The sequence below is a fragment of the Gossypium raimondii genome, chromosome 5 (genome assembly GCF_025698545.1).
Source record: "Gossypium raimondii isolate GPD5lz chromosome 5, ASM2569854v1, whole genome shotgun sequence".
Lineage (NCBI taxonomy): Eukaryota > Viridiplantae > Streptophyta > Magnoliopsida > Malvales > Malvaceae > Gossypium > Gossypium raimondii.
Window position 1 is genome coordinate 2,286,138 of NC_068569.1, and position 21,832 is coordinate 2,307,969.

Here is a 21,832-nt window from a genome sequence, read left to right on the forward strand (position 1 = left end):
ATCCCCAATTCTTAAGTATTGAATATTGATATTTCAGAAAAAAAAAAGTAAAGAATATTGAAGATTGAGTCTTGAACGACGGCGTATAGTTGCCCTTGTTTACATTAGAGCTTCGAGATTCAAGTAACAAGTTCAACAAGGTGGGCATCTTGTATGGGTTTTCAATTGAAGACGGCTCACCAATTGGTTTTGAAAATGAGGAAACTGGCGAGACAATTTCGAAATTCGGAAGATGATAAGTTCTCTCTCCCCACCGTCGACGATGCTCGTCCCATGGATATCAACGGTCTCTCTTCTCTTTTACATTTTTTCCCCAGATATCAAATCTGTTTAACAGATTTATAATGATCCAAAAAAGGGGGCTTTTTATTTGTTTATTTATTTATTTTGTTGTGTTTGTTTTGAAATTGACAGAACAAGAGGAGTTGGTTCGTTCTCTTGAAAAGATGCAAGCTCACCAAAGTCTACAATGGAAGGTCGTCTATTTGCTGTTTCATAATCTTAAAATTAAAAAAAAAGAAGATATTTTATTTCCAACCCTAATTTCTTTGCTTTCATTATCCATACTTATTAGTTACTTTATTTTATTTTTTATCTATAGAGCGTGTTTGCAGCACTTCTCTTTTGTTACTCGGCGTTTCTTCTATACTCAATCTATCAGCAGACCTTATTTCCATGGGAACTGGTATGAATTTACTCATATAGATAATACCAAATACCTTAACATGGCCCAAAAGCTTATCACCATTGCAGATCATAAAACTTATGGAATTGATAATGTAATTGGATTATGAAAGGTCCATGATACACTTTGCTTTACAATTGTATTAATTTTGTGAGTCCATCGGTTGATTGTATACCATTTATTTCCTTTTTCTTATTACATTGCGGTTGCAATTTGATTAACAGCGGTACCATGCTTACTTCATGGAAGATGTTGATTCATGGATAATAATAACTGCAGGTTTGACACCTTGCTTATCTTCATCAATATTTATTCATTTATTGCCTTGTCATGCCTGATATGGTTTTCGATATTTTCCAATATTACATTCAACATATCTGATATGGTTTTACTCACTGTTAGATACAGTAAATTTACTAAAGCTTATATGTTAACAGATTGGCTAGCTGTTTTGGCATGCTCAATGGCCATTATGGGTCTATTCAATAATTCAAAGGATCACATAAAGTGGATATGGTACTCATGCTCAATTGGCCTTGTGCTTGCAATTTTCTGGGTATACTATATGCTGAGGTACATACGAGTTTCGAATTTTAATTCCCAAATTTGATTTTTGTTATCTGTATTGGTTGTCTTGATGGTTCCATGGAAATTTGTTAGAACAATATATGATGCTCAATTAAGATAATTTTGAGAAATTCTTGGTTTTGCTGAAGTTTATCTTTTGATTCTTCAATCTGGATGTTCTAATATCCAATACCCCGTCACAAGCTAACTGATGCTATATGATAATTTGCATGGTAGAATGCCAAAATTCCGTTGGGATGTTATCTGGCTTCCTCTTGGGCCCTTATGGTATTCTCTATTTCTCTGAACTTTCTTTCATCTTCATATAATGCATATCAAATTCTTACCTGTGCAACGAACTTGCAGTGGAGCTGGGGTATGTCTCTATGTTGATCATCTCCTTTCTGAGTCATCAGAAGAAGTAAGAAAACTCAGAAGCTATATGTATGCATTCAAAGCCGGCTAGAGGTATCAGGCCATTTTGGTTTTGGCAGAACTCTGTTCAATTGTTTTTTCTCATTTGGACGTTTTTTCTCTCCAAATCTGAGTCTCGAAAGATGATTTGACAAACGAGAGGGGTTGTTTTGGAGAATAGAAAGAAAAGAACGATGATGCCTATGGTTGTAGTTTTGGACTTGGAATCCCATGTAAGCTTCTTTTTTTTCTTATCATACTTGAGACTTCATTATAATATATTTGTATAAATATGATACCTCATTTATTTTAACATATTCGTGTTTATTTTCTAATAAAAAACCATTTGTTACTTATAATATGACACCTTCCCCGTTGGGCCATAATCGTTTTCCTAATGTTCATGTGGATTGGCCAGTTGTAACCATATTGTTCACATAACACATGAGAGCTAAAACGAGTGAGAAGTTCCAGAAAATTTAACATAAATCCAAACACTCATCATTTGAATCTATTTATAAAGCTCTAAAATAAAGAGACAAGCTTAAGAATCTAAATAACACAAACCAAGTATTTTTAATGTCACAATTGTAAAACTAGTCAAAACTCTGATGAAACTTGTAGGAGAACAAAATGCAAGTTTTAAGAAAACAAGAGACAGACAAAAATTATTCCTCGTCGTCATCAATGACCTTGGTGCCTAAACCCTTCAATCCTTCAGCTGGGATTTCAGCAACCGTTACTAGAGAGTACAGCTCCTCCTTGGCATCTTCATCATCATTTCTCTTGCGAGCAATGCGAACCCTAATCCTTCTCGGGACACTTCGGATCCCTCTGCTCCAGATGTGCTTGTTCAGCTTGACATCAACTCTCACATCCTTTGTCCCCATGGCTTTTTCTGCAAACTTCCTGATCTCCTTGATAGCCTTGGGAGCTTTCTTCTTGAATGTGCTGTTTCAAGACATTAAAATGAAGATAAAAAAAAAAAGTTACTCAAAAACCTTTCACCATTGTGGAGGAAAAGCTGCTCTCACTGGTTCCACCACAACTCTACCGAGTCAACTGTAAACAAAAACTAACCTGTTGAAGCTACAAACATGTAGCTCTTACGATTTAAAGAGTCAATTTAGACATAGTTTATGCTAAGAAACGATATTTCTAAACCATTGTTGTTTTCCAACAACAGTGCTAAACGATCCCTCTACTTCCGAACAAAGGTATACTAAGCTACAGAGTTAGAAATAACTTATTCCACCCAATTTAACAGCAGAAGTATAGTAAAGCTATCAATGTTAAGAGAACAAAACTTGCATACCATGATATGCAATATTTGGCATTTTTATAACGTTAATTTCCTCTAATTAAAATCCATTCCTTCAACTTCAAAGCACAATGTTACACACAAAGGCAACGCCACCATTATGAATCTCACGAATATCCATTAACGGACAGTGCAAAAACATTTCATTCAAAGCATCATGAATCTCACAATCACTTACATCCAACTCTAAATAATTTCTTGTCACAATGAAAACCGTTATGACTGTAATAGCTAGCTAATCCACTTATGCGAACTTGGAATCCATGAACACTTGAGGTTAAATTAACAATACGATTGATACACAATATGGAAACATTGGAAAGAGTAAATAACTCAAGCAACCAGCTTTACAACCAAACCAGAAACCCAATAAACATGGAGTACAATACTAAGAAAAGGAGGACAAAGGAGAGTGAATGAATGAGAATGAAAAGATAAGTTACCAGCCATGAAGGCGCTTGTGAAGGTTAATGGTGTACTCTCTGGTCACCACCTCTTCCTTTCTTCCTCTTGTTTTCTCAACCATTGTTACTCACTCTAGAGTTAGTCCTTACCTGCATTCACTCACCCCTTGTCAGTTCAAAATCAACTGTTAATATATTAAAAACAAAAAGAGAAAACAGTTTGTAGTTATTTGAAAAAAGATCCAGTTTTTAGTTGGAATTTTCGGAAATCAAACGGAGGTGGAGCATTGAGGACCTGGTGGCGTTTGAAGCTGCTACACAAAAGAGAGGAGGTGCGAATGTGAGGAAGAGAGCTGAGCTAAAAACGAAACACAAAAAACCCTAATGTGAAGCGGTGTCGTTTAAAAATAGTAATGGACTGTGGACCTCCACTTTGATTGGGCCTTCACCATGACATCCATGTCCATGGTAAAAGGCACTAATAAATCAATAAAAGAAATGTCCAAAAACCAAATCGAGTATATTATATTAATATAAAATGCAATTAAGGATAATTACGCGGTGTATTTATATTAAATAAATATTTCATTATATTGGTGTTGATTTATGAATCAACAAGATATGAGATCTAAAAAGACTAAGTGGGTATCAAATTCTCCAAATTATTTTTCTTTAATCTTGACTAATAAATGAATATCACAAACCATAATCATTATTTTTAAAAAATTATTTCTAAATTTTAATTTATCTTTCTTTCAGAATATATTTATTTTAATAAATATTATTATTTTAAAATATTATTTTACACCCACGAAGTGGATGTCATAAATTTTAGTTATTATAAAGTCCTTTGTTTTCAGCAAAAATAAAAAAAATTATTTTGTAATAATTCTGTTTAATTAACCAAATTTTTTAAAAATATATAAAAATATAAAACTATACAGAGAAACCCATTTAAGCCCATTTTAAAATATATATATATATATTAATATTTTAGATTTTTAAATATGTACTCAATTAAATAAAAATTAATTATTTAAATAAAATATATATATATTCAAAAGCTGAACTTAAATTCAACATTTTACGTCCAAAGCTCACAAGGCATCATCTACAATGTCTGCAAAAAGGTGTAAAACTCACCTTTTCCTGCAGAAAGACTTGCAATGGGATTGTAGCTATTATTAAAAGTATCTACAAATTGTAAGCAGATATTTGATTTCTATGTAATTTGATGTCCTAACATCTCTGAACTCAATTGGTATAATTACTATTACAATAACCAAAATGACGTAAATTTAAGCACATTTAGACATATTTCTTTCTATTTAAACATTATATAAAAAAATAAAATTCTAGTTGACATTGTTTTGAGCTGTGTTCATAATTCTTTGGCAGAGAGAAGATCAAAGCAGTGTCAAAGTTTAAAATGAATTTTCTAACTATGATAGTAAGGAAAACGATGATGAAAGGTCACTTAAAAAAAAGTGACTACATGTCTATCAAATATGTTATGAAAAGGTGTCATTCTCTCTAAGAGGCCAACCTCGTAATCTTACACACAAGCTTCTTACTTTGTTTAGTGTTGGGCCTTAGCCCTATGCAATTTGAGTAACAATACTACTAACACACGTAAAACCATGAAAAAAATGGAAAGTTAAAAATGAAAAAGGGCAAAAAAAAAAAAAATCAATGAAGCAAGTTAACTGGTAAGGTAAAAAAAATGAGTATACAAGCACCCCTATTGAAAACCCAGTAGTAGATTTGGTGGTTACTTCTCCTTGACTACCTGTAATATGAATGCTCCATAGAGCAACCCGTATGGTTGTATGGTTGAACATCAATGAACAAAAATCCGATCCTACTTCTTGCTTCAAGTTTTGAGGTCGGGGATCAATTGAAGGCTTTTATACGTACAGGTGTGCTATGACTTCCGTGAATATCTCCACAAGCAGGCTGCCAAGACTGTTCCACCAGCAATGGCTGCTAAAATCTGTGCCCCACATAAAAGTCAGTTGTTGGTTTTAGTTCTAAAATTAACATCCTGGAATCATTCAAGGGAAATTTTCACTAGTTGATGAAAAATGTAACGTGTGAAACGACATGCGCATGTGGTGTATAATCATACATTTTAAACCTCTCCCAGAAACATCTTTTTATAACAGAAATCAGGAATCAAGATATCCAAGTAATGATATTGTATTTTAATATATTCCACATACACAAAGTTCAGTAAAATGAGAAGATAACTGACCTTTGCATCTCTACTAGGAGCATTTTGCTTGAATAGTGATCTTAACAACTTAAACCGAGATGCTTGTGGCATAAGAATCACTACAGTGTACTGTTTTTTGCAAGGATAAGGCAGAATCCTTCGTAATGCTGACTGTGCTGTTGAAGGTGTCAGAGTTTCTCTAACCCTAGATCGTCCTTCATCTTGAATCTGCACCAGATAAAGGAACAAAACAAATAAATACTTACTCTACTCTAATAAAGAGAAAGAAAATATGACTGACAATGACATGCTTTAGTTTCAGTATTGCAAAGGCAACACTGATGGTCATGCGCATGATATTAGAACAAATCATCTTCTCCTTTTTCTTTAAAAATGATTTTAAATCCAAAGTACTTTTAAACTTTATCGCGAAAACCATTAATTGAATGTACATAGTTACTTGTGGATATATGCTTTTTTATCTCTTAAGACTTCAGACAACATCATTCAGATTTGATGACTTAAGAGACATGGAAAATAAAAATTTAAAGACATAAAACTCAGGTAACAGACAGGCAAACCACCTTGAAGGAAGTGCCAACATCACCGGAGTAGATCCTTGATTGGTAGCTTCTTAAAATTCTCTCCAGCCAGTAATAATTTTCCTGAGACAGTGAGTGATTGAAAATTAGAAGTCAGAATTCACTTAAATGGAAAAGGTGATACAAGTTAAAATCCTTGAAACTGACTAGCACAAAAATTTTAACATGAAGCACATAAAAAATTTAACCTGCAGTCCATTTTCATGGGCTCTCTGCTCGATTTCAAGCACAGTTGAAACATCCTGATCTGTAGGCCCTTCTTCTTGAAGATGTACCACTTCATCCAAAGCAAGATCAACCTGTTCCACAACTGAAACAGTGAGATGATGCCACTTAGCCACTACAAGCAGGAAAGATAGAAAGGGAAATACATACCAACTTCGAGGAGATTTCTGGATCACAAGAAAAGTTTATACTCACATCTCCACGAACATCACCAGTTCTAGAAGGTTTATTGCCACCAAGGAACACAGAAACACAAGCAGAATAGATCTGGAACATAAAGAGCAATTACAAAACATTAGTCAAAGATTAATTAAACAGTTAAAACGTAAATTTCAGGAGAAGTGCATACCTGCCCATGCTTGAAACGAAGAACCTGCACTATTTTTGTTTCAATAAGTTTGCTCAGGAAACCAACACAGTGAATCTCTTCTACCTGGCATTTTGGTTTCCAATAGCAAGGTGCATTAAAAAGAAAGAAAATGTCAGTCAAGATTCTCAATTATTCCTTTCCCAGATTTACAAGGGCCTATAACAAAAAAAGAAAAGCACACACCATTGTTCCATTCTTCAACACCACAGGAAAGCATAGCTGGACTGAACATTGAGCTTCTACCATGGGGCTGCGTACCACATCTCTGCAATCACAACAAATGCATCAGAAAAATTATTGAATGCCAAATAGAAATTATATACTAGCCTACATCAAAAGCCAGCCAATATGCCATACATGAATGCAAAATTGTATCTGTACAACTACATGTTACAAAGAGTGCTAAAATTTTAACTCAAGGATAATCCATTGACAGCGGGACTGACTCCACCTAAATATTCTTGTCAAAACACCTTTGACATTGTCTACCACCGCCACCAGATACAGAGGTACCTACCGAATTATGGTTTTAGGAAATTTAAATGGTAATCCTTTGAGATCATCACGGTTGTAATGGAATATAGCTTCAGGAGACTTAGGTATTCCACCCTGAATAGATAATTGCAACCTTTGTTAGCATAAATGAAAGATGAAAGCAAACATAGATACCTTAAAAGACCTCATCCTACCAAATACTGCAATATTAGAGGAAGTGCAACTGTGGGATCAATATTCCCAGCTATGACAACTGTAAAAGTTGATGGGTCCTTAAAACAGCGATTGAAGTATTCACAAGCTTTTACTGGGTCAACTTTTCTGAGGTCACTTAGTCTAATAGGCTGCAAAAGATGAAACCAAAGAAAGTTAAAAGCAGGCACAACTGCCAGAAAACCTCAGTGATATGTAAGGCATGAGATCATACATACCCGGAAAAAAAAAGAGTTTCCATAGTTGATCTCTTTCACCCGATTTGCAAATGCAGTGTAAGGATCCCTCTCTTGAGCACGAACTGCTTCTTCTGCCATTTGCATCACTATTTTGACTTCTTCTTCCCCGGGAATTACATTTGTTGTAAATAGTTGATAGACAAGCTGCCAGAACAGTTAAATAATTTACCTTTACAGTTAAGTTAGAAATGAAAAGCAAAAATACAATATTCAGCACATTTCATTTGGTAAATCAGGGTTAGGATAGACATCTTTAGCCACCTCTTCTGATCCTTTGTTCTAAGCAGTACACAATATACAAAAAGGAAAATTTTCAAAAAAACATTTTGAAGCCTAGTTTTAAAGCTACAGCTAGATGTCGAGAAAACTACATGGAAATTATGATTACTTGAATCAAGTTGAGTGCTTCTAAGTTCTACAATCTCATTTGGGATTATAGTCACGAGAAAGTTATAAAAAGATGAACAAAACACTAACAATACTCAACAAGTTTACATTTAAAATTCCAGTGAACCAAACCTGCAAGGCAGTTTCCAAGTCTGAAGGTGAACAATCACCGGAGAAGGTCCTCATATAGGCCCCAAGCTTTGTACCAACTTCTACTCTCTTGCCAGCAAGCATCTCCATTAGCACTGATGGTTTATGACCAAATACACCAATTTCTCCAGCAATGGTTGATCCCATTGAACACGAAAAATACTCACTTTCAGGAAGTTCAGATAACCCCCCATATGAGAACCCTGTAAAAAGAACCTGTTGAATGGTGCATAAGAAGCATGTTTTTATCATTTATCAACTCTAGAAAGCATATCATACCTTGAAACCAAATAAAGGACACATAAAGCTGTCTTAAGGCTAATTTTACTAGAATTATTCAAATATTGCCTCAGGCAAGTAACTGAACATCCATAGAGATGCTGCAATGGTCAAAGCAATTATACCTGGTCATCAAAAAAGTCTGTACACTTGTAGCAAACCCGCATTCCATTTGATAGAGTTAATTCAGTAGCTCCAATATTTGAGTAATCTATCTGCTCTACAATGTACCTGAAGTGAATAATTTGACTGACTTAGAAATAAATAACCAAAGAAGATGGTCAATCTTTTCATGAATGAGAGCATTTGAAACAGTTAAGAGTAATAATCTGAAGAGGGAAAATTGAGGTGCTGATAGAAACCAAAGGAATCCATCACATTCTATGATATGAAGTTATGTTATTCCTAATTCCTAGTAAGGTGCATTACATTTATGATTGAAATAAATTTAAAAGGAGGACACAAATAGATAGCAAGGTAAAAATAGTTGCAAATATACAATACAAGGACATTTTAAAGTAGAAAGGCCAAACTTTACCCTGGATCCGGTTTTATATTAACAATTTCTTCTGGAATGTACTCATCATCCCATGGGGCAATGCTACCTTCCTTCTCAAGATTATTGATCTTCAGCACAACTTTTTTAAGGTCATCAACTGTAGCAGAAGCTTGAGGTTCAATTGTCTTTAGGACACAGCTGCATGATGTTTGTAACTTCTCTGCGTACTTGGACACTTCTGATGCAGATATATCTATGTAAAGGTAATGATGATTAGTGCAAAACATAACATCGAACCTGGTTCATCTCCATATGTCTAGAAAAAGAAATGTTCACTCACAAGGCAGAATAGATTTTTGGAGTTGAGCTTCATACTCAATACCAATAACAGGTTCATTGTGGATAAAGTGCTGCAAAATGAAAATGATGAATATAAAGGATCTTTCTAGATTCACAAAACCTCAAGGTAGATAAATGGAAAGGATTCTAGCCACTCTAATAATATACCTGAATATATTCATCTCTTAAGCTAGTTGATTGCATTTGATCACGCTCCAAATAGGCAGATTCAATCTCTGACATCAACAAGGCTCGGACAACAGACACTTCACGCTCAGAGAACCCATGAAGTTGCACCCTTGCAACCTGAAGCACAATACATCAGCGAGACGATATGAATGAAAATTAAGGAAGCAGAAAGGAATACAAATGAGTCGAGAGATCAAAAAAAGATAGCAAACCTCAATTAGCATCGATTCTAGGGCCTGCAATGTCCCTTTTTCCTTACAAGTGGAGCTCATAATGTAAGCCTTTAAGGGGCTAACAAGAGCATCTGAAGCAGCAGAGCATGAGAAGTAGGGTGGATCCTTTCTACGAGAGATTTTAAAGAACCTTTGATTCAGAGCATGTAGAAACATGGACTCTACAAGCATGTCCCTATAGTCTTTTACTGTCTTCAGCTCATCAGCTGGCATCTTATAGCTAATCATCACTGCAGACTTTTACAAGGCAATGACAAGAAAATGGAATTATGAATTGTAGGTATCCAACAAAGCCATATGCTCAAATATGTTCAAGACTTGAAGTGTACTTACCCCAGCAGCTTCAGACTCCACAAAACACGAAAAGCGTGGATCCTCATGAGAAGGAACAGGAAATGACGGTATGATTGGAGGGTCAGGCCCAGAGTTTTTCCCCTCAAAATGAGTCCTTATCAACTCCACAACACTCTAGAGGAGAGAGAGAAACAAAGAGAGAATTTGTTAAGCACTCTGGACTGGTAAGCAGACTAAGGTTATAACTCGGAGTAGAGTTTTCATGCTAACATATACTAACCTCTGTATCAGGAAAATCTCCAACAGCTATCACTGCCATATTGTGCAGATGGTACCATTTTTTATAAAACTGCTTCACTGTTTCAGAAGACACAGTTCGAATTACTTTTTCCAATCCAATTGGTAGGCGCTCAGCATACTGCAAACAACCCGGCTTTAGATGTAATATAAAATGTACTCGAACATAAAATTAGGATTGGATCAGCTAGTTAGACTCCCAATCAAAATACATTGATGATTTTACTTTGAAATTTTGAACTGCAAGCTTAATCTCAAGTCTCAACAGCAAGGAAGATGAAAGGAGTTCACTAAAGACTATGAACGGAACACTATTCTTATCCCCATTGTCCGCTGATATGATATTTGCTGAGCTCCATTATAAAAGTGAATACAAAAGTAGTGCTAATGATCAGACAAATAAATAGATCCCATCATAGCTATGAGTAGGCTAAAGATCTCCACTCTAAAGCCCTTATAAATCAATTAATTCAACAAATGATCTGTATATAAATGAGTGAGTAGGAGTACCTTAGAACCTTCCATCATCAGAGCCCAATGAGCATCCTGCATCCTTCCACTGGCATTTCTGTTTCCTCTATACTCCTCCATAACAGCCCCTCTTTCTTTTTCCAGATCATCTTTCGAGACTCGAATCTGCACAACCAATCAGTGGTAAAGAAACACACAAAAGAAGAATAAAAAAAAGCATCCAAATAGCAGGAAACGGGATAGTAATATGCCTCCGAACTGAATTCTGCCAATACCGAGATGGCCTGAGACAACAGCTCAGGCTTATCAATAGGAACAAACAACTCGTATACAGTATCATCGGCAGATGTGACCGCATTTTGACAAGCACCAAATTCAGCTCCAATACTTTCAAGAAACTTGACAATATCATGATTTGTGTACTTCTTAGTGGCGCTAAAAGCAAGGTGCTCAACTATGTGAGCAACTCCACGCTCACCTTCCTCTTCCAAAACTGAGCTGCATAAACGCCGTTAAAATTAAGTATTCTGTATAAAATATTTCCTACACGGTTCAGGCTTAAGCAAGAAAAACTCTAAAAAAATCCCTAAAAAGGGCTAGGTCTTGCTAGGTGTTTGATTAAGTCAATAAATTCTTGAACGAAAAGCACGAAACGGAGGAGAGACTAACCCAACTTTAACAGCGAGAGCGAGAGCGGCTCTCAATCGAGGCTTAGGATTAGAACGAACATAGTAAGTGAGTCCATTGTCGAGTCTGCCGTAGTCCACTCCGAAGGGTTGGTGTTGGAACTCTTGATCTAAGTCCACGTTTACCAGCTTCAAGGACCTGAAGCCGTGCTTCTTCGCGATCTGCGAGTTGTCGATTGGAAGCAAATCCATGTCTCTCGAAGGAAATTTGAGAATAAATGAATGGTTCGATGTTCCGTTTTCTTCAAATTGCTTTATTTATTTAAAAAATTTTGTTAACGGCAATCAGTTTTAGTAGTTGCAAAAATTTGTAATCCTGATCTGAGAAGGAAAAAATGTTCATTTTGAAGATGGGATTGGGCCTGCAACTGCAACTGGATCGTACTTTTTCTTTTTTCTCTCCAATTGCGTGGAACCCACGTGAAATCCAAGGAGATTTTTCTAATTTTTTTGTTTGTAAACATTTTTCTTTTCGGGAACATTAGAATGCTTCGTACTTTAGCCCATAGCCCCCATCTATTTTTCAATTAAATTTGACTATTTAATAACGGAATTATTTAAGCTTAAAAAGGGGCTAAAAGTGAATTGGACCACTTAACCAAAGGGCTAAGGACCCATCTTGGCATCTAACTTTGCCCTTGATAAATATAGTAAACATTTGTGGATTTTGCTTTGGTGCTTGTCTTGTCTCTTTCTCGAGACATTTTGACTCTGGTATAAGTCCTGTTTCGACGTCGTTTAAGAAAGGAAGAGGAACAAAAGCAGTCCAAAGGCCCAAGAAAAGGGTGAATGGAGTTTTTCGTTATTTTGTGAGCATGGATGACATTTTCCCTTCTTGTTGTATAATAAACCCTTTGTCCTCTCGCGTTTGGCTAATTTCTTAAGGGTTAGAGCCTAATTTCTTTTATTCTTGGCAAGTCATTTTGGTTATTGGTTATACGTGAGTTCCTGCCATGTTTACTCGTCTATTTCTTAGTTCATTTTCTCTTATTTTATTATTTTCTGTCTTGTACCTATCCTACTTACGAGACTCTAAAAAAAGAAAAGATTTCAAATTTTTTTATCAAAATATGTAGTATGATGGCATCCCCCCCTCCCTTCCCTCTATCTATTTTCGGTGACTTTTCCTTTTCTGGTAACTAAAGGAAAGCTAAGCCCTAAAAGCAAAATTTAAAAATATCTGCAAATTTGCACTGAAGTAGTAAATGTTTATAAAGCTGTAGGCAGAAAATTTTCACGAGAAAATAGACTTTTTTATTTCATTTCGAATGAATATACAATACTTATGTTTCAAATTATTTTATCAAAGCATGCATTTATTTTCTGAATGGGGAAATTCCCATTGTATGTATTATGGCAACTTTTCACATCCATTTTCAATGTTCGTGTTAGAAATTGCCACTTTAAAATTCATAAATAGTTGTGGGAAGTTGCCATCATCCAGTGAGCACTTTTCCATTCAAAAAAGATTTCAAAGAATAGGGTTGACCTATTAAACGTGATAAAATTTAGAAATATATTGGTATATTGTGACAGCTTTAGCAACAGGGCGTTTGGTCTAGTGGTATGATTCTCGCTTTGGGTGCGAGAGGTCCCGAGTTCGATTCTCGGAACGCCCCATTTATGAAGTTTAGCTTTTAGCTATTTTTATTTTCTTAATTTTTTTATTTACTAATCCAACAGTGAGATGCCATATAATATAAGCGATTGAACGACAACATTTTCGTTAGTGCAATCGAGGTTTTGGCTGTAACTTTGAGGGTTTAACCGTTCGGCTCTGGAACTGGTTCGAGAGAGAGATGGGAAGGAGGATACTGAACGATGCGTTAAGGTCAATAGTGAATGCTGAGAGGAGGGGCAAGGCCACGGTGGAACTGAAACCAATCTCCACCGTCATATCTTCCTTTCTTAATATCATGAAATATCGAGGTCAGTTCCTTCCTTTTTTTTTTCTGTTTTTTTTTCTTTAATTCGTTGTCTGTGATTATGGATTTGGATTATTTAGGTCAATATGCATGGGTTTTTGCTTTAATTTAATTTAATATTGATTAATCTCGAGAATTGGTTTGGTTGAAATGACCTAGTTTTGATAGTTGTTACTTAAACCTGCAAAAGTTTCTTTCTCTTTTTGCGAATTTGAATATTGTTGTATCAGTGAATGCTTATGCTTATGTATGTCAAAGAGTTGAACTTCAATAAGCATATTCATTTAATTGGTTTATACACATTGTTTGGATGTCTGATAAAGAATTTGGGTGTTGAAAGCCATCGATTCATTTTTTAGACTAAACAAGTTATCATAATAACTGAAGATTAATCCTTTTTGTCACTTCAGTAAGCTTATCTTGTATGAAATCGGAGGGCAATGGGTATTTATTAATAAGATGCAGCGGTGATATGATAATAGTGCTTCTTCCTTTGTTATTCTGGTGTTTATTTTCACTTTTACTTGATACTTGAGTGTTTAGATTGATTACTAGAATCCATGCTTCTATCTTCAGTTGCCTGGTTATTTTATCAATATGATGTGGAAGGAATTATGCAAATTTTCTTCCTTGTTTTGTCAACCGTATTTTTTGTTTATTTGAAGCTTTGAAAACCATTAGGCATCATGCTCTTTTCGATGAATTAGTGCTGTTGTAATCTCATGAACTAAGTGGCTGCGAATCTAGTTGTCATGATATTTAGAGTTGTGGCTACTGCTACTTTTGAATCTGTTGCTTCTTGCTGTGTTTTTGACTTCTTTGTAAATTGCATTTTGAAAGGATATATAAAGAACTTCGAAGTTCATGATCCACATAGAGTGGGGAGGATAACAGTTGACCTGCAGGGAAGGGTAAACGATTGCCGGGCACTCACTTACAGGCAGGACATCAAAGCAAAGGATATCGAAAAATACAAAACACTTAAACTTCCAACTCGTCAGGTTTGTTAAGAATCCATGTGTGTCTGGTGTTTCAATTATTCATTGCCAATTTAATGTAGAAAGTGCTCGATACGGAATGCAGATGCAGCAGCTATGTTTGTAGAATCTGCATGTCATGGGAGGGTGCGATCTTCTAGTTTGATACTCACCTTGTTTATTTTCTTATTACGTGCAGTGGGGTTATGTTGTGATTTCAACTCCGGATGGAGTTTTGGATCATGAAGAAGCCATTCGAAGGAATGTAGGTGGGCAGGTTCTGGGTTATTTTCATTAGACTTGTTTATCTTTCTGATAGTTGTTTGAGCTGTGCTTTATCTCTGAACTTTCAATCAAATATCTATCTGAATTTGGTATCGTTTAAAACAGAATATTAGAATATATAACTTTTGTTTTGATGCCCGTATTTGTATTTGAGGATTAGAATTTTAGTGTTTGCTCCATTGGTAGCCTGCTATCTAAGGTTTTTCACTTGAAATGTCATAAGCTCATTCACATATATTCAGGCTTAAGCTGCCAATCCAATTTTAAGACATTTGCACCTTCAAAGTGCTCCTTTTATCTTTGATCTAAAACATGGATTTTTATGCTTTGCATAATATGCTTCAGTGTTCACGAAAAATGCCCCAACTAGGAAGTAGGAACACACAGGGCCATCAGCTTTTTAGCCTCCAAGTAAAGATAAGGGCTGAACCCGATCTAAAGCAGGAGTTTTGCTGATAACCCATAGCAGCAAATTTATGTCTGGTGCCATTTGGAATGACTGATATTACTCTCTTCACATATTCACATCCCGAGACACAGCCTGAGAAACCTATTCCGCTCTTTATTTCTCCAGTTTCAAAGGAGCTGTTTTATTGCATCAAAGAAGCTTATCAAAGCAAATAACATTTCAACTCTAGTTGGATAAGTAATATATTATACATCCCTGTAATGTTAAAAAAAAAAAAATCTGTACGAACATGCAAATCGAAAATAGTCGTAATAACATAGACAGCACATTGGAAATTCAGAAACTACATATACATTAGCGATTCTGTCTGAGGGAATTTAAGTGTGCGGTCAAGGTATCATAATCAGGAAGCTTAGGGTGAACATGAGTGGCACTCTCCTTCGATGATCTCTCAATTGATGTTTGAGCCTTCGAACTTTTGGCACTACCTGATGATATACTCTTCTGGACGGGAGAAGATACTTGTTCCTTTTCTGATGATTTCAAAGTTCCACCAACTGAATATCTCTTAGTCTCTGAAACCAGCCTTGAAGTTGGTTGAGATGAAAACCGGGAATGCTGAAAACTTTCTCGGTGATCTGAGTTCTTCTTCTGAGGCTGAGTCTTTGGTATAGCTTCATCAGCGTCTGGACTCTTTGAGGTTAAACTCTTTTCCTCACCATTGTCAAGCGCTACTGCTGGCTCGGAGGAAACTGTAGTTCTGTGATTGGAACTTCTCCGTGAATATGAAAGAGGAGTTTTCGTCCTTCGAGAAATTCTTGTGTTTGAATGCACCTTTAAACTTGTTTTAGGAAGATCTTCATCAGAACCACTATTTCCAGAATCAAAATATGGGACAGAGGTCCTTAAGCTTGATCTTTTGTTGTATGAACCTTTACTTTCTTCAAAGCTTGGAGTTTTGTTGTATTGATCATCAGTGCTACTAAAAGCCTGTTTTGGCTGTTCCTCCTGAGAATCATCGTCACTAGAGTCAACCTGAGTAACCGGTGCTCTGGTGCTGACTATTCTACTTACTTCAGCATTCTCTTTCCTACTGTATGGCTTATGAATGTAAGATCCAGAACTAACTGAAGCTTCCACTGCCGCAGGAAAGGATGATTGCTTAATTCTAGTAGATGTATCATTGGCTGCTTCTTCAGAGGATAACGCATTGCCTCCAGGAACTTTAGAATATGGAGGACGCCTATAACCCTTATTTCGAAGGCCACCAGTCAAATTTCCCAAGTTCAGTTCCTTACTTTCTTCCAGACTAGACTCATTAGAACGTTCAGTATCTTCCATGCCTTCAACCAACCGTGGATTGAGACTACTGTTTCCAGCCTCCTTGGAATCCATATTTTGTTTCTGACTACCTATACCAGGATTGCTATTCCCAACGAACCTAGATTTGCCTATGTCCTCTTCACTCTCTGAACTACGGCCATAATCATCGAAAGTTGCAGGCAAGTCATCCCCATGAGAAGGAACTGCAGAGCTAGTCGAACTTTCAAAGAAGGCAGAAGCAGGCCACTCCTCTGAGAAAATATTGGATTTTGAAACGGACTTTTGAGCTGAATTGATATTCTGCTCAATGCTCAAAGAATTTGTACTTGTAAATGGATGACTAGGTGATATCTGACCCGGAGAAGAAAAGTCCATGTTGTATTCATGTACTTTAGGCTCTTCCTCCAAACCAAAATTATCTTCATAAGTATCTGATCCATAATCATCAAAAACTGCCGAGGCGTTGTCAAAAGAACCTGTTGTTTCTTCTGTGCCTCTTGGAAGGCTTACTTCATCATTGAGATGAAATAAATCCTCACCAGAACCATTTCCAGACTTCTGACAGTTTATATTTGATAAAACATCATGATCATCATAAGAAGTCTTTCTATCATGCAGTTCATTCTCAAATTGCATCCTGCTTTCACCAGACTTTCTCTTATCATTTTCTGACTCCTGCCAATTTAGATTAGAGAGATCATCATGATCATCAGTAGATGTGTTTAATTGAGAAACAGACGAAGAATATCTTGATTGTTCCCCATCCCTGATGTCATGATGATCAACATTCTGAGGATTCTTAATACCATGCAGTTCATTCACAAATTGCTTCCCATTTCCACCTGAGTTTCTCTTCATGCTCACTTCAGCAAAATGTTCCATCTGCCTGTCTTCAGATGAGTTTGTTACGGAATATGCATCTCTGATTTCATTATTCACCGATGATTTTTCATTGAAGGAAGCTGCAGTTGACTTGAAGGAACCATGAGTGGATTTATCACCACTCCTTGCAATGTTACTGTAAACATTTTCAGTTCCCCCTTCCTGGTTATGTTGTTCATTCCTGTCAGCTTGTTCATAATTCCCAGAATCCCTTCCATGGAGGGAATTATTAATCGGATGTCTGGCATGATGTTCATTTTCTGATGATGAGCCAGTATACTTCCGTAGTTCCTCATGTCTCATACCATTCGGGGACATGTATGACTCCATTGAATACTGCTGGGAGATATTTCCCCGGCTTGAAAGTTCAGCAGCAGCTCGGGCAGCCATACTTGCTCGCTCTGCAGATTCAGCAGCTGCCTGAGCAGCTGCAGTAGCATCCTTAAATTTCATTTCCCAATGTTGACTTGGCGAAGAGGAAGCTCTCTCATTCCCAGAATATGAATTCCTAAATTCCATCCCTTGATTTTCAGTTCCTGAAAAGCAAAGCACCGAAATAAATACCAACAAGTAACATACAATGAAAAAAAATAACCAAAAGATGATCAATCAGTAAGTTTAAATCTAATAATTAACATACCATGAGGCTTCGAATTTGGAGGATAAGTTCCAGAGGACACCGAATTATTGGTACTAGCATTTGAGTGATCAAAATTATTAGGATGAAGAGATGATCTAGAGTTGTGCTCATAGAAGCTTGCGGGTGCTTCACTTCTTCCAGTGTGTTTTGAATCTTGAACATTAGGGGTGCCTTTATCATAATTAGGAAATTGAACGCCTGGAGGTCTCTGCTCATGACTGGGTGAAGCTTGAACAACTGGAGGATCTGCCAAAATTTTGGTGGCCTCCATAGAAGCACTTGGTCCATTCTGCAGAAAAAAAAATCATATGGAGAGAGCATTAGTCATCGAGCAAATCAGTTAACCTCTAACAAACGAGTAACAACGTACAACCACTTCATAATTGAATATTTCTCCATGGAGGGTTCCAAGTATGTTTAAATGAATATTTATTTGTTTGCACATCAAAAAAAAAAAAAAAAAGAAACCTGTTTTACACTAGTCTTACCAGCATGTCATCATAAATCTTCGATTCTTTAGCTCCAAATGATTCAGGGTTCCAGTTGATCTTTTGTTCCACAGCAATTGCAGTCAAAATTTTGAGTTTGGTTGGACCATCAGGTGCATTAGCAGATAGTTTCTCAACCAACTAAAAGGAATCAAAAGAATTTTGTTAGGGCTATATAATTCTCATTATGCCAGATAATGCTAAAATCTGGGTGCATTTCAACTACTGTTAATTCAAGAGTAGATGTTCCATACAAACTCACCATACGACCAACACCACAATTAGGACGCAGTTCAAGCGAGGCAGAAGTAAATTCTTTTCCATATTTTGCTGTAAAATGCTTTGAGACATCCTTGAGTTCTGGTATCTCTTCACACCTTGCAGAGGCAAATATGACACTCGAAATTGCTTCCTTCAAATCGAGGGGGCAGTTTCTGAAAAATTCAAGTCGATGAAAACACAATCTAAGGTTACTAAAAATATAGCAATAGAGAAAAAATTAATATAGCTGAAAGACCAAAACACTTATAAATTCATCCTCTACGCATTCAAGCACATATATCCAGCTACTCAAAGCCACTGAAATTAACAGGTGCACCAACCTCTAGCAGAAGTTGCCAATCTACTAAAAGTTGAAATCAAAGTAGTTTTATTGTACTTGAATTGAAACAGTTTTCCCAGTTATGTTACTTGGAATCAGGTGTCGAATCAGGTGTGAGTGCGGGATAGGGATACCTGTTTAACACATGCATCTTTAATTTTTACTAAGTTCTTTCCAAGTATTTAGAGGGCTACCTATGTCCATACATCCATTGGACTAACAAAGTACCCCAAGAGTTCCCATAGGTATTAAGGGAACTTGGGAGTTTTATAAACCAAGTCTAATTGGTTTAACAATGAAGATTAATTTGCCTCTATTTTTTCAAACATCGGCAAACTCAGTAGCGTTATCCTAAATCCATAAAGGGCGATTAAAATCAATTCATGAAACAGTAAAAGAAAGTAATTTTACACACTTTTGAGATTCAATGATAAAAAGGCGTTTAAAATCACTTAATGAAACAGTAAAGAAAGTAATTTACACACTTTTGAGATTCAATGATCGGCATACGTGCGACGATTAGTTCACAGTAGATCTCAAGTAGATTATACGCTGCCACAGTCTTTTCTTCCCTAACGACATGCTCCACCTGAAAAATTAAAATAAATAAATAATACCACTAGAATTAAAAACAAAATCTAGATAAAGAAAACTCTGATCAAAAGTTAATACCCGAATCCTGGCCGTCTGATCTTGCCCCGACTCCAGTAATTGAGCCAATTCCCTCTTTAACTGCTGAACGTGTGCTTCTCTCTTGTTCTTCATTAGCTTTATTCGTGGTATCGCTAGCTTTAAAGCCATCTTGCTGTATCAAGTCAAAATTTATAATAAAAAAAGGTCAAAATATCATACTTCCTCTTCGGTTAGAAAACACACACAAAAAGCAATTAATTTAATTTAACAGATATAGAAATAAAATTAAGAAAGGAAATTACCATTTGGCTGGCTTGAAACTCCTGTGAAGCATTTTTATTTTCCCGGGATGGAGTCTGATAATTCGTTAAAGAGGGAATCAGAAGAACTAAAAAGGGGTTTTATCTTTTGCTTTGGATCAGAAGGGAAAAGTGAGATTGTGAATTTGATTTGGTCGGATGATTGATTTGTTAACGGAAACTGGGATCTTAGCGGCGAAGGAAGGTATAAGAATGGATTGGAGTTTTCGCGGAAATTGAAATGTCGTTTTTTTTTTAATTCCTTTTTCAATTTCTTGTGATGGTCAGATCAGTAATCGAATGTGATTAGAACACTTGAAATTTGGGAACAGTGTAAGGAAAGCGTGTGGAGTCAAATTCAAAATATATTGTTGATTTTGATAAAAAGTGGGGACACAGAGTCTGAGATCGGAGGTTGATTGGGAAATTAAATAATTAACGACGTGGAACTCTCTGTTCATGTGGAATTTACCAAAACGCCTCTCCATAGGGTAGAACTTTTCTTTTCTTTTGGGTATAAATTTTTTTATCTTTTTAGCGAGGGTCACCGTAGACCTGTCCATGGGCCGGGCGGCCCGGCCCGAAATATGGGAGGGTTCGGGTAAAAATATAGGCCCGAAATATGGGCTTGGGCAAAAAAACGAGGCCCGTTTTAAAAATGGGTCGGGCTCGGGCTCAACTTTTTTGGCCCGGCCCGGTCCGAATATAATAAATATATATTTTTTATTTTTATTTTTTAATTTTAAAATACTTTTAAAATATTTTTATTTTTATTTTTAAAATATTTTTTGTATTTATTAAAAATCGGGCCGGGCTCGGGCTTACTCTTTTTTCCCGGCCCGGGCCTGGGCAAAATTTCAGGCCCATATTTCGGGCCAGGCCGGGCCCGGGCCTAAGAGTCGGGCCGAAATTTTTTTTCTGGGCCCGGCCCGGCCCATGGACAGCTCTAGGTCACCGTACTACCAAAATCACTTTATGTAATTATTTTAAAATAATTTATTTATTTTTAAAATAAAATTTGAATAGTATTAATTGAATTAGTAAAATTTTAAAAAATTTCACTCAATTAAAGTTTCAATTTGATATTTTTTTACTTTTTTTATTGTAATATGTACAATTTATTATCTTTATCAATTTTTATTGTAATATGCACAATTTATTGTCTTCTTCAATTGCATATCTATACTTTTATACTATTTATTAAGTTTGTATCATCGTCAACCGGGTCACTAACTCGATTAGAGATATTACGGAAATGTATTTTCGTAATTAAAATAAGTTATATTAATCAATGATAATTTAGTCTTTCTATTTAAAACAAATAAAATGCATATAGTGGAATTTGATCCCACGCCAAATAGATTAATAAAATTTCAAACTTACACTTAATCAAAATTTTATTTTAATATATTTTATACATTTTATTGTAATATCCACAATTTATTATCTTCATTAGTTGTATATATTAATAATTTTGTTAATTGAGTTGATGTCACAACTCAACATTGCCTCACAAACGATGATAAGTCAAAACCATGATAAATAACAATAGTGCATGAAGTGTTATTTATCGATATATTTATCGTTTAAATTTCGTTTTACTCATACTTTAATCTAATTTTGTATTTTAATATTGTACATATTTCACGTGTTATTATAATTAATAAGTTTCAAACCATATGTATCATTATTTATTTTATGTTATTTTTAAACATACATCGTATTTTAAATTGTGATTTCCATACGCATAGGCATTTGATAGGATTTCTAGTTTTTTTAATAAGATTGGCTTTATT

The 21,832-nt window shown here is 35.7% G+C and overlaps 5 protein-coding genes and 1 non-coding gene across 6 annotated transcripts; 3 read left to right on the plus strand and 3 right to left on the minus strand.

Annotated features, from left to right (window-relative positions):
• The first annotated feature begins 24 nt into the window (after positions 1 to 24).
• Positions 25 to 2,025, plus strand: LOC105767807 (uncharacterized). The gene is made up of 7 exons (XM_012587376.2): positions 25 to 286; positions 415 to 476; positions 602 to 685; positions 910 to 964; positions 1,123 to 1,258; positions 1,490 to 1,540; positions 1,619 to 2,025. Exons 1-7 carry the CDS (start codon positions 154 to 156, stop codon positions 1,716 to 1,718), a joined length of 621 nt encoding a protein of 206 aa, XP_012442830.1. The 5' UTR covers positions 25 to 153; the 3' UTR covers positions 1,719 to 2,025.
• A 119-nt stretch (positions 2,026 to 2,144) lies between these two features.
• LOC105767810 (60S ribosomal protein L31) lies at positions 2,145 to 3,823 on the minus strand. The gene is made up of 3 exons (XM_012587380.2): positions 3,687 to 3,823; positions 3,431 to 3,541; positions 2,145 to 2,617 (listed from the first exon to the last, which is right to left on the minus strand). Exons 2-3 carry the CDS (start codon positions 3,511 to 3,513, stop codon positions 2,335 to 2,337), a joined length of 366 nt encoding a protein of 121 aa, XP_012442834.1. The 5' UTR covers positions 3,514 to 3,541; positions 3,687 to 3,823; the 3' UTR covers positions 2,145 to 2,334.
• A 1,031-nt stretch (positions 3,824 to 4,854) lies between these two features.
• On the minus strand, positions 4,855 to 11,932 carry LOC105767806 (zinc protease PQQL-like). Its single transcript, XM_012587375.2, has 21 exons — positions 11,558 to 11,932; positions 11,140 to 11,386; positions 10,928 to 11,053; positions 10,401 to 10,538; positions 10,160 to 10,294; positions 9,806 to 10,063; positions 9,573 to 9,710; positions 9,406 to 9,475; positions 9,105 to 9,318; positions 8,692 to 8,797; positions 8,270 to 8,503; positions 7,730 to 7,894; positions 7,493 to 7,642; positions 7,321 to 7,412; positions 6,987 to 7,068; positions 6,783 to 6,866; positions 6,584 to 6,700; positions 6,397 to 6,507; positions 6,191 to 6,271; positions 5,646 to 5,834; positions 4,855 to 5,384 (listed from the first exon to the last, which is right to left on the minus strand). Exons 1-21 carry the CDS (start codon positions 11,764 to 11,766, stop codon positions 5,316 to 5,318), a joined length of 3,015 nt encoding a protein of 1,004 aa, XP_012442829.1. The 5' UTR covers positions 11,767 to 11,932; the 3' UTR covers positions 4,855 to 5,315.
• Positions 11,933 to 13,121: 1,189 nt separating this feature from the next.
• On the plus strand, positions 13,122 to 13,193 carry TRNAP-UGG (transfer RNA proline (anticodon UGG)). The gene has a single exon. It is a non-coding gene; the product is annotated as a tRNA-Pro (tRNA).
• A 92-nt stretch (positions 13,194 to 13,285) lies between these two features.
• LOC105767809 (40S ribosomal protein S15a-5) lies at positions 13,286 to 14,996 on the plus strand. The gene is made up of 3 exons (XM_012587379.2): positions 13,286 to 13,503; positions 14,340 to 14,500; positions 14,676 to 14,996. Exons 1-3 carry the CDS (start codon positions 13,374 to 13,376, stop codon positions 14,772 to 14,774), a joined length of 390 nt encoding a protein of 129 aa, XP_012442833.1. The 5' UTR covers positions 13,286 to 13,373; the 3' UTR covers positions 14,775 to 14,996.
• Positions 14,997 to 15,375: 379 nt separating this feature from the next.
• LOC105767805 (uncharacterized) lies at positions 15,376 to 20,381 on the minus strand. The gene is made up of 7 exons (XM_012587372.2): positions 20,040 to 20,381; positions 19,777 to 19,909; positions 19,590 to 19,693; positions 18,766 to 18,937; positions 18,504 to 18,644; positions 18,016 to 18,304; positions 15,376 to 17,911 (listed from the first exon to the last, which is right to left on the minus strand). Exons 1-7 carry the CDS (start codon positions 20,069 to 20,071, stop codon positions 15,525 to 15,527), a joined length of 3,258 nt encoding a protein of 1,085 aa, XP_012442826.1. The 5' UTR covers positions 20,072 to 20,381; the 3' UTR covers positions 15,376 to 15,524.
• Positions 20,382 to 21,832: the final 1,451 nt, after the last annotated feature.

What these genes read in the sequence shown, in the direction of transcription:
- LOC105767807 (XM_012587376.2), top strand. Translation starts at nt 154, where the DNA reads ATGGGTTTTCAATTGAAGACGGCTCACCAATTGGTTTTGAAAATGAGG. An exon ending in TCGTCCCATGGATATCAACG is followed by an intron (nt 287 to 414) that starts GTCTCTCTTCTC and finishes TGAAATTGACAG; the next exon opens with AACAAGAGGAGTTGGTTCGT. An exon ending in ACCAAAGTCTACAATGGAAG is followed by an intron (nt 477 to 601) that starts GTCGTCTATTTG and finishes TTTTATCTATAG; the next exon opens with AGCGTGTTTGCAGCACTTCT.
- LOC105767810 (XM_012587380.2), bottom strand. Translation starts at nt 3,513, where the DNA reads ATGGTTGAGAAAACAAGAGGAAGAAAGGAAGAGGTGGTGACCAGAGAG. An exon ending in CACAAGCGCCTTCATGGCTG is followed by an intron (nt 2,618 to 3,430) that starts GTAACTTATCTT and finishes GTCTTGAAACAG; the next exon opens with CACATTCAAGAAGAAAGCTC.
- LOC105767806 (XM_012587375.2), bottom strand. Translation starts at nt 11,766, where the DNA reads ATGGATTTGCTTCCAATCGACAACTCGCAGATCGCGAAGAAGCACGGC. An exon ending in CAGACTTTTTTGATGACCAG is followed by an intron (nt 8,504 to 8,691) that starts GTATAATTGCTT and finishes ACCATTCAACAG; the next exon opens with GTTCTTTTTACAGGGTTCTC. An exon ending in ACTTGGAAACTGCCTTGCAG is followed by an intron (nt 7,895 to 8,269) that starts GTTTGGTTCACT and finishes CTGTTCTGGCAG; the next exon opens with CTTGTCTATCAACTATTTAC.
- LOC105767809 (XM_012587379.2), top strand. Translation starts at nt 13,374, where the DNA reads ATGGGAAGGAGGATACTGAACGATGCGTTAAGGTCAATAGTGAATGCT. An exon ending in TAATATCATGAAATATCGAG is followed by an intron (nt 13,504 to 14,339) that starts GTCAGTTCCTTC and finishes GCATTTTGAAAG; the next exon opens with GATATATAAAGAACTTCGAA. An exon ending in TTAAACTTCCAACTCGTCAG is followed by an intron (nt 14,501 to 14,675) that starts GTTTGTTAAGAA and finishes TATTACGTGCAG; the next exon opens with TGGGGTTATGTTGTGATTTC.
- LOC105767805 (XM_012587372.2), bottom strand. Translation starts at nt 20,071, where the DNA reads ATGCTTCACAGGAGTTTCAAGCCAGCCAAATG. An exon ending in AGTTTCAAGCCAGCCAAATG is followed by an intron (nt 19,910 to 20,039) that starts GTAATTTCCTTT and finishes GACTTGATACAG; the next exon opens with CAAGATGGCTTTAAAGCTAG. An exon ending in ATTGTGGTGTTGGTCGTATG is followed by an intron (nt 18,645 to 18,765) that starts GTGAGTTTGTAT and finishes GATTCCTTTTAG; the next exon opens with TTGGTTGAGAAACTATCTGC.